Genomic DNA, 13,456 nt, shown 5'->3' on the forward strand with positions numbered 1-13,456 from the left:
AGCTAATAACTATAATGACAATAGAGCTAAACCAAGCAGAGTCTTAGACCCAGTACTATTTCATTTAAAAACCAATGTACTGGGACTGACTGCCTTATGAAGATAAGGTTGGTCAGATAATGAAGTTCTTGAACTCCACCATAAGGAGTCTGGGCTTTGTCCAGTTAGAGAGTGAAGAGCAATTGAAAGGTGGTTTTGTTGTTACTGTTTTCTTTTTCCTTTTTTTGGGGGGGTGGGGTGGGTGGGGTTGAAGATGGGGGAGGTATAGACCAAAGGGAGCATTAACAGTGCAAGATAGTTGATTAACACTAACCAATATTCATTTCTGTCTTCAGGTGTGAAGAGCCAAGAAGCCACCCAAATACCTGGTAAGACAGCTTTGTTTGCTTTCTTGGCCAAAGTATGAGAAGAGAAGGATCTCCCCGTGTATTAAAGCGAATGTTGTCATGAGATTATTATTCATTAATATTTCGCTTACTGCCGCCTACCAGTCATTCTACAAAGATTTAGCTGGGGAAGAGAGTAGAAAAGTACCTTTCCTCCCTAGTGTTCATGCCTTCCTGGAGCAGGAAAGTTAGCTCTGCTGGGGGCATGGCTGAGGGCAAGGCTGCTGGGACCTGGATGCATGCAGTCCAGCCTTAGATTCTATAGCTAAAGGTACTCAAAAGAAACTTCAACTTCATGCAAAAGCTAACTGTTAGCTTTGGCTAATAACATCTCAGCATCTAGGATCGCCAGGTAACTAAGCATAGTACTCTCCTGGCATAGAGGCAGACTTAATGAGGCACCATGGCAGAAGGCTCCTCTGAGTTTGGCATGGATTTGCACAGTGAGGGTTCATGTAGCCAGAACTTTCAAGTAAAAAGCCGGAAACTACAGTGCAGTGGGACCTTTGGTGCTTGTATCTCTTGAGTTCATGAGACGAGAAGGAGTTTGGAAATTGTACTCACTGGAACAAACTGCAAGTCACTGAAAATTTCTTTCTCACGTAGGAATGAAAACTCCAGAACCTTTTTCACTACCTGGTAAGCAATGTTAGGCATGCTGGAGAGGAAGCTGCCAATCCGGGGAGCATAGATATAATTGTCACCATTAGATACGCAAGGGAGGCTAAGTACTTTGCACAACAAGATCACGTGAGTGAGTGAAGGACTCAGGTCTCTTACCTTATGACCAAGTACCTGTTTCTTAAAACTTGTGGTTCCTCTAGTGTTTTTCCAGTATACTTATCATGACACATTTAACCTACCTTCAAGATATAACCATGAAAGCAGGTATTTTAAAAGTATGAGGCTGTTGCTGAGGGTGGGGCCTTGAGTTTCTGTGGCCAGAGAAACTGAACAGTATGACTCCTGTCAAGTCAAAAGGGCCTCAGAACTCACGCTTACAGGGGAGGAAGAAAATGAAACGGTCCTCAAACTTAATTTTTTTCCTGAGACAAGAAGTTAAAAAAAAAAAAGTGGACATTAATATTTTACCAGAGAGCTATGGACAGTAATAAGACTTCTCTAGGCCTCAGACTTGTCGTCTTTCAAAGGTGGCTAACACATGTCATGTTACCTTATAGGGATATCTGTAAGGACTATAAAAACACAAAATCTCAGGGCGCAAGCCCCTATCTAATGGTTCAGTCCTGCTTCCGAGCTCATGTCGTGTTTTGCAAATAATTTGTGTTAGGTTCTGTTATGATGGAATGATCATCTGTTAGGGAAATTAGATTGTTGGCATCTGCTAAATGACATCCATCCGCACAGTACTGAGTTTGCCTCACACTGCTGCCTTTGGATAATGTGTGCTGTGTACAGAAACAGCCGTTCCCAGTTCATGATCTAAAGCACTTGGCAGACCCGGAGAGAGAGGTTCCAGCAATACTTTTATATTCACCCAGATTGGTACTGTTGGACTTACTTGGCCGCGACTTTGAAGTGAACCTCTAATGACACTGATGACACACTTCGCGTGTCTACATCTCTTCAGCTCGCGGGACCTGAGATTGCATAGTACTCTCGCTGGCACCTTAGTAGGCGCCCCGGCTGCCTGAAAGGCAGCTGCTGAGCAGCATGTGGAGGGTGAACACGGTCTGGTCTGTGTGGACAGACAGACCCAACTTCATGAAGTCTCTCCTCTGGGTAACTTTGTGTAGAGGTAACTTTATTTCACTTTTCTGCACCTCTGCTCCCACGTCTGTACAATGAAGAAAATTTCTGTCTTGCAAGACTGATTAAAGTCCTCATGAGATAAAAGTACCGGCAAAATGAATGGTGCTTTAAAACAGGAGTAAATGGTAGATGCCTTTATTATTATCTGAAAATCTTTTTTTTATTTAGGAATAAAAATGTTACAACCGGGTGAAAAACCTGGTAATAAATTCTTTTCTGGGGGCGGAGGCACCGTGGGGTTCTGAGTCCTTTACCATAATCGTTCAGTTAGCTCCATCTTAAGGGGGATGGGGAGAGGACACTTGAGCTGCACAGCTTCTGACACCCCAGGCTGCAAGCCAGAGGGGGAAATGTTGAGAACTCCCTTCAGTGTGTGCAGCAGACTGCTATTACGGTTCCCTGGGTCAGGCAGAGAAAAAGGCAGTTGACCTGAAACTGGGACAGTTGGCTTCCCGCTGCGCCTGCCTATTCCAGAATGGGACAGGCGGCTTCCCAGGGTGCGCAGGCTACCGTGAGAGAATCTGTGGTTACAGGAATAGCATCATCAAAGAGGTGTGTGTGAGAACCGTACAGTGTAGCACCATCCATTCTGTGCCCTTTCTCTCTATGTCCTCCAACAAATAGGCCACTCAGTTTTGCTGGGACTGTTTTGTATTGTGCTCTCTCCTAGAAAGCTGTGTGTAGTGCAGGCTTTTTAAAAAGTGGTGTCAAAACATTTACACAGGATCTCATATAATCCAATAAAAGAAATATTGTTATCACCGTTTCAGAGATGGAAACATGGAATATGGGAAGTTAAGGAACCTGTCAAAGGCTAGGATGAGACAGTCAAGACCCAAACTTTTCAAGTTTTGTTCATTTTCTGTCACATGACACTTGTCTTCCAGCTAGATGTAGTTATAGAAAATACACCTCTAACCTGGGCTCCTAGAATTGGCATTTGGCTTCAAAGCCGTCAATATGGCAATATTGTAATATTTCAATGCTAACACATTTGGAGTTAGAATAGCATAGTAAGTAAGAGCAGAGGGTTTGAAAGCAGGCATTGCTACCACTGATTACCTCTGTGATTTTATGCAAGTTTGGGGGAACTTCTGTATAATATGGATAACTCTACTACCTACTAGGAGTGTAACAAGTAAAGGTAATAATGTACATAAAGCATTTGGTCAATGCGTGACACACAGTAAACATTCAATAAATGATTAGTGTTATGGTTGTGCTTGGGAATCTGAGTTCAATACGTAGAAAAAAGACTTCTTTTTTAACAAAGTTTAACCTTTCTTTTAATGAAAACACACACACACACACACACACACACACACACACGGTAAAAAATTTCAAAGCATGCAAATGTTTAAACACTGAACCCTTCCCCCAGTCCCACCTATACCTCTAAAACTAATGCCCTGCCCCTCAGTCCCACACGCAGAGATAACCAAAGTAGCTTAATCATTTAATCAGATTTTTCTCTTTGGGATAAATCTGTGTACAATGCAGTTAACTCAAAATCTGTTTATATTTTAGAAGACGAAAGTCAAGATATCGACAGTCCTGGTAAGAAATATCTCATTTCCTTAGTTGATAAATGTCTGTTTCTGCAATACAGAAAAACTGAGAAATTTATTTTCTCTCAATAAAAGGAACAAAATCTCAAGAGTTTAAAGCATCATATATAATGTATAATGTCATATCCAAATGCTTGTATGTGCAAATGGGGGGGCAACTTGATTTTGCTTCTTAAGCACTCATTTTCAACTATGTATATAGACTGTACTTTTTCGAGCAATGGTTCTCAACCCTGCAACCCAATTCTCCTTTTTAGAACAAATATTTTATAAAGGTATCCTGAAATAAGATTCATACATAAGTCCCACTTGCACCATAAGAAAATCAATATAATGTCCTAACTATATAACAAAATTATATACATTTCAATATGTAAATGCCTAGATTATTCTAGAAGATGTCATGAAGTAGATTGTATTTATTTACACAGAGAAATCTGGACTTAAGAGAGAGGACTGGAAGCTATTCTTTACAAATACAAGAAAATGAAAGTGAAGAAATACCGGGGCACTAGAATAGAAACCCGTGTTTATTAAAACTACCCCCAAATATTTTGCATATATGTAAAACTTAGGTTCTGGGTTTGAGCATTATAAATAGGTTTTTAACATATATATGTCTAGCAGTGCATTTGAAATTTATGTGCAAGTGGGTCGATTTTTCATTGTGCAAGACTGTCGAGAGCACTGCAGGATACTAGCCCTCTACTTCCACCCCAGTGCCGTGACAATCAAAAATATACTCTGACAAATTTCCAAACTGCCTTAGGGGGCAATGCAGCCCCCTTGCGAACCACTGCTCTCTAGTAACAAACTAATGCATGAGTGCATCTGCCTGTCCGTTTTCCCCATCTGTATACATATAACTGCACGTTTATAATTATGGCAAGTAAATTTATGAGTTGAAGGTTTTTATAACATTTACTAGTTATTTCTCTTGGTTTCACTTATGTGAGTGGTGATCCCATTTGGATATTTCCAATCAGTCTTCCCTTGTACAGTCTAAACCAAAACACAGCCAGAAGTCAGATATCTGAGTTAAGGGCAGTGTGAAACAGACCATCCTGAGATGGCTGGACTCCACTGTACCTCTCTCCACTAGTTCAGGTGAAAGGGAAGCAGTTTTCTCCAGAGTAGTGTTTTATGTATAGAGGGAAAAAAATTTTTTTATCAGCTTGCAGGGCTGTTTAAAAAATGCAATTTTTTACACTGTAAAATATTACACTGTATATTGGTAGAATATGCATATGAAATATACTATCTTGAAATAGAAAAGACACAGAATTAAACTTCATCTTGCATATACAGAAAATGAAAAGTTTAAATTGCCAAGAAATTCTAGAGAACTTGAACAAAAAAACTACCTTGTCTACATAGATACTAAAAAGCCTGTGAAATCTTAGATAAAACCTAGATCAGCACACCCTGATGATGTATATGAAAATATAGCCCCAAATCTGTAATGAACTATATTTATTTTAAAGTTGTCCTGGTTAGAATTACTTCATGTAAAACTCAACCTGGATGTTCACATATTCAGGATATATGGTGTAGGTGGATGAAACTTGATACTAAAAATGACATGTGTCAATGACTATGTCTTCTCATTAACAGCTCCAGCTCCAGGTCCAGTTCCAGGTCCCAAAACCCATACCTCCGCATCATCTGGCAAAATGCTCCTTCCACCGTTTGGGACATTCATCATTTTAATCAGTGTTTCTGCTCTAAATCTCTGTTGCTCTGTAGTCTGATACATTCTTTTTAATTTTGGGGGGGGCGGGGGCGCTGATTTATTTATTTATTAGACTCGAGTGCTTTAGTACAGAACGGTAGAGAGATGTTTGTGCTTCAATACTTTCAAACACTGAGATTCTGATAATTTCAAGGTAAACAAGTTTCAAGACAGACTAGCTTTTTTGATACATTCTTTATTACTTGAAATATGCTACAGGCATCCCACAGAAATCATCAAAAGGAGTGATGTATTTTTCACTTGTTGGCCAAAGTCATTCGATAAAATGAGAATTACATATTAATGTAATTAACAAATTCAGGTAGCTGACCCAGATGTCACAGAATTCATTTTTCACTTATTTCTATATTAATCTTACAATTGCAAAAAACTGTATATTTTTGATTTAATTCAATAAGACTTTAAAATTATTAGCTATAATTTCAGTAGAATTGCTAGATATTAAAATGTCAGTAATGCTAATGGTTAACCTGAATTTAATTCCTAATTAGAATTTAAAGGTGTTCTACTTATCTTTAAAGGATCAAACTTTGACTTCTTTTCAAATAGTGTATTCTTTCAGTCTCTTCATTTTCCTTCTATATATGAACACCTTATATTGTTATAAACACAACAGTTTACCAAGTATTTCACATACGTAGTCCCTAACTTGAACCTCATGTTAACCCAGGAAGGCAGACAGTACTGAATGAATATGTGGGCTCAATAAGCAAGGAAAATGAGTACAGTACAGTACAGTAGTCTTTTACCCCAGGTACTGTGGTGGTTGAAAAGTAATTGATTTAGGCATGGGCTTTGGTAACTGACACTTGTTTACACTGCCAGTGTTTCCAAAAAGGACTTAAGGCCACTTTCAGAGATTCAGAAAAACTACATGAAAGCTCAACTAGGTGTTTGTTAGGGGTTCGGTGTGCTTTAATTCTACCATTTACCTCTCTTCATGTTCAGAATTTTGAGTGGACTTACCACAAGAACCAGTTCACAGAACGTCTATAAATTGTGCTGGAGAACACAACTTAGTCCAGGGGCCAAGGTTGGTCTTTTCTTCTCATTTCCACCCAAATCTAGAACTTGGTTATCAGTTGCTTGGAACACAACTCAGGTACAGACCAAGTCCAGTTATCTAACCAGCTACATGAACAAGGACCACAGGCCTTGCCTTACACATGTAGTCACCAGCAGGATCAAAACTTAGGAGGCTAACTGGGCCTGTCTTTAAAAGGCAGACCCCGCGCCCTATCTAGGGCTTGTGAAATTAGAAACCTAACAATACGAGAGGACAAAAAATGAAAGGCTAGAGAAGTAAGCATGCTATGCATGACTAGCCATCTGCCCAACAGAGAATGTGGCTCAATGAGTAACAGGTCTCATCTATTAGATCACCAGCTCTTCCTACAGTGAGAGGGTGTGCAGAGGGGCAAACTCCTTCCACATTCGGCTACATGGATGAGAAAGATGAGAGGTGTTATAAGAAACAGCCCCGTGAACCTTGTTTGTGTCTCCTACACAACTGTTTGTTAGCTAGTCTGCATCTTGACAGATTCCTTCAGTGGGATCTCAGAGGGAGGCCTCTGGATGTACAGTGCAGCACACTCCTTGCCATCCTCATAATAAACACAGTGGCACGGTTCATGGGGCTGTTTCTTTTAACACCTCTCATCATAAGACAAAGCATTAGGCAGAAATGCAGAGTTAAAGCATTCCAAGAGGGGCCAAAATGATGCAGCCCAGGTGTGCAGTTTGTAGTCAGAAAAATTGTTTAAAATTATCTAGTTGTTAAAGAATCACTATTGCACATTATCATGTCTAATTCACATTTTCCAGTGTTTTCAGATACTTTTGATGTATTAGAGAATTCTTTATCCTGGATGATATAGGAAGTAATTTTTATTTGCTGTACCCTAGTCAAAATATATCAGTATTGATATACTTTCCTTAGAGGGTAAAGTCAGACTTAAAGCCAGGTTAAAACTGAAATTCTTGAGCTGTGATTATGATTTAATATTTGTGTGGACGTGAATGGCCATTCTCCCAGAGCCAAATAAAGCACCAGACAGAATTATATAAAAGTAATTATAATCAAGAATTTATTTATAACTTTTCATCTTTTTTAGAAATAAAAATGTTTAAAAAAAAGTTGTAAAAATGATAAAATGTAATTTTGTTATATCCTAATTGCTTAGGTGTGTTCTGTAAATTCCAAATAAGTAAAATAATATAAAAATATATTTTCAAATCTTTATAGAATGAAAAGAAAACCACATTAATCATTAAATACTCTTGGATTTTCTTTACTCCTCCCACAGATGAATTCACAAATATAAAAACTGACATACATTTACATTCTGAAGTACAAATCTCCAACAGCCAAGTAATTATACAGTTTGTTATGTGCAAAGTAGACATTTCCTATTTACTTGCTATGGAGAGCAGAGTACAGGCTCAATGGAGAATAATCATTAAACAATGATTATTTTTAAGAAGAATGCTGTTGTAAAAATATACAATAGGAAATATTTTTGGTAATTATGTACTTCTTTTTTAAAGTAATTACAGCTTTTAGGTGTAAATCTTTCAAAGGCTATCTCTGAAGAGCAGTGAAGTGACAGTTATTTCAGATTTGATGACTAATAATTTGTCAGGAACCTTCTCAAAAACCAAGTCAGGAGAGAGGATTGTTTTCTTTCTTTCCCCCTCCACGTGGTTAGTTTCATTCTTAAGGAAGGTCTGATATAACAAGAAAATGTATTTCACAAACCTTTAACACAAGTTTGTGAACTGTCTGTCAACTGAAGACACCACCTCTGATGTGGATGGTTTCATTCAATCCATGTTCTACCAACTTGATATCTTCTAAGTCATCTTTTATGATGCTAATCAAGTGGCTAAGGCCTTCCTGTTGTTGTTTCAAATGCTAGAAGGGATTTAAAAAATATCAATGTATTTATTAAACTGCACGCTACTCACAGGAAAAAGGCTATTTTTCCAGCAACACAGCACTTAGTGGCTGCTCTCATTATCTGCATGTTTAAACACTTGTACTATATGTTTTGCTAATACTTTTAAATACAGTAAAATACTACTGTAAAAAGCAATAAAATCATATACAATGACCAATATCTGTAACAGAAATTTTACAAAAGATGCAGAGTTTTAAAGGTTCCTTTTATCAACCTTTGATAAAAAACAAAGGTATATTAAAATAATGCAAGAAGGTACTCAAATATAGATGACTAGCAAAATAATCATTCTGAAAACTGAGGATTTCCATGTTTTAAAGTACAGACTGATGATAATAGTGATATAACTACAATTGCTAGCATTTTGAAGAGTCCTTCCCAGATGTTAAGGCAGCTTGAAGAGTTCCATGGGTATTAACTCATTTAAAATCCCTCTGAGCACACACTTTGGGGGTACCATTATTACCTCTTCTCTACAGATAAAGAAACTGAGATACAGGTGATGAGCCACGATGCTTCAATTCCAAAGCAATATACTGCTTTTCATCGTCTTAGGTAGGTGTTTGTATTATTCCCAATTTTACTGCATAAACTCTTTTATATAGTTCTTTATTCCGATATGCTGGAATCTTTCTCAGTTAATTTTATTGTAAATATGAATATAATCAAGTGTATGTATACTTTTCGAGATCCAGAAGCCAAACTAATTTTTAGCTGCATATAACGGCAATATCCATTCTAAAGCACATAATAAAATCAGACTTGTTGATGACATTTATAACTACCTAAAATCCTCAGGGTCATACCAACCTGCCACGCCAATTAATCCTACCTAGTATGTTCCACAAAGTTTACCATCTTAATATATTTTTTTAGACACAGCTGATGGCTGGACAGCTTTTATTAAACCAATCTATATTTATACTAATGAAACTAAGCTAGAGCGGTACGTCCCAACTTCTTCATAGAACGTGAGCCTTAGACAAGTGGTTGGAGGTTTCGGCTACCCCAGCCTATACCCAGGTCCCCTGAGGGCTGACAGGATCAGTAACTCTCCATATTTATAATTGATATGTGGCATCATGTAAGTTGGGAATATGTGATATAGAGCAGTTACTTCTCAGACTTTGTGCATACAAATCACTCTGTGATCTTGAAAAATGTAGCTTTTGGAGGTCTAGAGTACGGACTGAGCGTCTGCACTTCTAACGACCCCCCAGGTGCTGCTGCTGCCGCCCACACACAGCAGCGGGGTCTAGGGTACTTCGGTTGTCTGTATTACCCCAGAATTCATCGATGTGGGGGACAGGGGAAGAGAACGATTAACTTTTTTTTGGTGGGAAAATATACATATCATGTCCATTTTAACCATTTTATGCCCAGTCCAGCAGCACTGAGTAAATCATGTTGTGCAACAATCACTACCATCTATCTGTTGAACTTTTTCATCTTCTCAAACTGAAATTCTGTACCCATTAAACACTAGCTCCCCATTCCCTTCCCCTCAGCCCCTGGCAACTACCATTCTACCCTCTATGAATTGGACTACTCTAGGTACCCCATATAAGTGGAATCATACAACTTTTGTCCTCTTAAACTGGCTTATTTCACATAATGTCTTCAAAATTCACCCATGTAGTGTGTGCACGTGAGAATTTCCTTCCTTTTTAAGGCTAATATTCCATTGTATGTATACCATATTTTGTTTATTCATCCACCTATGGACACTTGGATTGCTCCCACTTTGGCTACTGTGAATAACGCTTCTATGAACATGGCTATACATATCATCTGTTTGAGTCCCTACTTTCAATTCTTTTAGGTATGCACCCAGAAGCAGAATTGCTGGACTATATTGTAATTCTATGTTTAATATTTTGAGGAACCATTTTTCACAGTGGATGCATGCACCATTTTTACATTGCTGCTAGCAGTGCATGAGGGTTCCATTTTCTTCACATCCTCTAAACCCTTGTTATTTTCTGGGGTTTTTTTTTTTTTTTGGATAATAGCCATCCTAATGGATGTCAAGTGGTGAATTCACCTTTTTAAAAGGTGACTCTAGTGCAACACTTACCTGCTTGATTTCTCGTAACAGATCTGCATCTATGTAATATCTTTCTTCAGATTTGACTGCTCCAAAATGATTCTGCATCCTGATCTGGGACATCAGTTCATTCAGTCGGCCCTAAAAATAATACAGAGTTGAGGGACTTCCCTGGTGTCACGGTGGATAAGACTCGGCACTCCCAATGCAGGGGGCCCGGGTTCAATCCCTGGTCAGGGAACTAGATCCCACATGCATGCCGCAAATAAGAGTTTGCATGCCACAACTAAGGAGCCCGCCTGCTGCAACTAAGGAGCCGGCAAGCTGCAACTAAGAAGCCTGTCTGCCACAACTAAGACCTGGCACAACCAAATAAATAAATAAAAATACTGAGTTGAATTACAATTGCTCACAACATTTCTAAAAGAGAATGTTTTATTTTAAAAGGATAGGTACTACTCTAATTAAAGGTGTCAATTCTCCCTCTGTACATTACTTGAAACACTAATACAAGCCCAAAACATCATGATTAAGAGTCTACATTAGAAAGGAAGTTTTGATTAAAAAGAACAAATAATAAAAAGTATACAAAATTCCTCTTTTTGAAGACCAGGTAACATTCCTCTGCAGATATACCTGAAACAAATTCTAGCTTTATGGTCTTATAAGTGCTTACCTTAAACTGAGTAGGGGCATTTAGTTCACACTGAATTGTATCTAGCTGAACTCGCAACTGCTCTTCATCAGCTTGGATGGCATACCCACTCTTCCTCTGAATTTCCTGTTTGATGAGGACCTATACAAAGAAAACCCACCAACAACGACAGAATCATCTCTTTTCAGTTATGCAAGTAATTTTATTACACATCAATTGTTGAAAGAAATTAGCTGAATACACTAACAATAGTTGGAATCATTAACAGTTCAAGATTTGAATTATGTTTGCCCATTTTTATTAGGCAAGTTACATTAATTTGTTTCTTTTAATGACTACATAATTTTCATGCATTATTAATCAATAAACTCAAGTGTTCTTGAGGGGCATATATTTTATTTCTAGTCTTGACACTATGAACAATGCTGTAATAAACATTTTTGTATATATATCTTTATTTACTGGTATAGACCCCCAGGAATGAGATTGCTGGGTTTAAAAGTGTGTGTGTTCAATCTTTAGAAGCTGCTAGATTGCTTTCCCAAAGATCCTCCTGATGAGTATTAAAGAGATCATGCAAATTTTTTTAGAAACCTACATTCCCTTGAATGTATTTTTTTTTTCTTTTTTTGGCCGCGCCACTTGGCCTGTGGGATCGGCTAGCAGGATGTTAGTTCCCCGACCAGGGATCAAACCTGGACCCCCTGCAGTGGAAGCACAGAGTTATAACCACTGGACCACCAGGGAATTCCCCCCTTGAATGTTAAAGGACCATCTTTTAATGGTTAAGAACTACTTTGCATCTGTTCTTCTGTGAACTGCCTTTATACATTCTTTGCCCGTATTTCACTTGGGGTTTTTTAGGTCAAATTATAGGATCTCTGTATAATACAAACACTACAACTGAAATCAGTGCTGTTTGCAAATTCAGATTTTTCTTTTTCTGAAATCACTTTACTATTGACAAATGGCTTCTGTTACCTTTTACTATACAAAATTTTCTAATTCTTACATAGTCAGTTTTGTTGTACAGTTTCTGGCTTTCTAAGAAGCTAAAAGTCTCTCCAGTCCCTAGGTTGTACATGCAGCCTCATAAATTTCTTAGAGTTAAGTCTTTAATACCCCTTATTTTTGTATATGGTGTGATACAGTGGTCTAATTTTATTTTCCAGATGGATAGCCAGTGACTCTAGCATTACTTATTAAATAAACCCACTGAACTGAAATACCACCTTTGTCATATTAAGATACGTGTGCATCTATTTCTGGATTGTCTATTCTTTTCTATGGATCTTTACATCCAATCCTACACCAATCCCATATTGATTTGATTACAAGAGCTTTAAATAGGTTCTAAAATTGGATAAGGCAAGTCCCCTTCACTATCTTTTTTGTTCCCCCCAGCAGCTATTCTCAAAACAATTATCTTTATTTATGAACTGAAAGATTTTAATCAATTTTTTTAAAGTTGTAATTCATTTTTAAATTTTATAAAGTAGATATTGTCTTCTCATCCAAGAATATGGTTTATCTGTCTATTTGTGAAAACCTTAATTCAGATTGTATATTTTCCTCAAATTTATTCCTAAGTATTTTACAGTTTTTTCATAATAGTGAATGAAATATTTTCCTATTTCCATTAATAGTATAAAGAAACACTGATTTTTGTACATTTACCTCATACTGAGCCATCTTGCCACATTAATTCTATAGTTTATTTCCTTGGGTTTTCTAGATAGACAATCATGTCATCAGCAAAAAGAGATGATCTCTTTTCAATGTTTATACTAGTTAACTACCCTGCTCATTACATTTATGAAAACATAGATTTTCCATGTGTTGCTATGATAAATTATGTTGATAGATATCCTTTTATAAAACCAACCCTCTATTCCTGAAATAAACCTTACTCAAAGTATATTCCTTTAGAAATTTGATAAATAGCTGGATTCTCTTCACTTATATTTCATTTAGAATTTCTGCATTTGTTTTCTTTGGTCAGATTTATTGAGGTATAATCCACATACAACAAAATTGACCCTTTTTAGGTGGACAGTTCTATGTATTTGGACAAACACAAGTTCCCATCATCACAGTCAAGATACAGAACATTTCCATCACCCCCAAAAGTTCCCTCCTGCCTCCTGTAGCCTCCTCTCCCTTACCTCCTGCTCCTAGCAACTACTGATCTGTTACCCACCTCCAGTTGTACCTTTTGCATGAATCATATAAATGGAATCGTACCATATGTAGCCTTTCAGTCTGGCTTCTTTTGCTTAGCATAATTTGCATCTCTACTAGAATTATCTGCTTT

General features: G+C 37.6%; 2 protein-coding genes across 3 annotated transcripts in view; one reads left to right on the forward strand and one right to left on the reverse strand.

The window, feature by feature from the left end:
* The window catches only part of ART3 (ADP-ribosyltransferase 3 (inactive)), a gene marked incomplete at its 3' end in the record, with an annotated part of 35,783 nt that extends 30,305 nt beyond the window's left edge, over positions 1-5,478 (forward strand). Inside the window, 1 exon segment of the mRNA XM_082837674.1 lies at positions 5,342-5,478. Within this exon segment, the coding sequence (XP_082693800.1) occupies positions 5,342-5,478 (137 nt within the window).
* Positions 5,479-7,546: 2,068 nt separating this feature from the next.
* The window catches only part of NUP54 (nucleoporin 54), a gene marked incomplete at its 5' end in the record, with an annotated part of 37,776 nt that continues 31,866 nt past the window's right edge, over positions 7,547-13,456 (reverse strand). For both annotated transcript variants that reach the window (XM_082838193.1, XM_082838194.1), the window contains 3 exons: positions 7,547-8,394; positions 10,518-10,628; positions 11,164-11,283. In XM_082838193.1, the coding sequence (XP_082694319.1) occupies positions 8,266-8,394; positions 10,518-10,628; positions 11,164-11,283 (360 nt within the window). In that variant the 3' untranslated portion in view covers positions 7,547-8,265. The remainder of the gene's footprint in view (positions 8,395-10,517; positions 10,629-11,163; positions 11,284-13,456) is intronic.

The sequence above is a fragment of the Leucopleurus acutus genome (assembly GCF_964270905.1).
Source record: "Leucopleurus acutus genome assembly, chromosome: 4".
NCBI classification, from domain to species: Eukaryota; Metazoa; Chordata; class Mammalia; order Artiodactyla; family Delphinidae; genus Leucopleurus; species Leucopleurus acutus.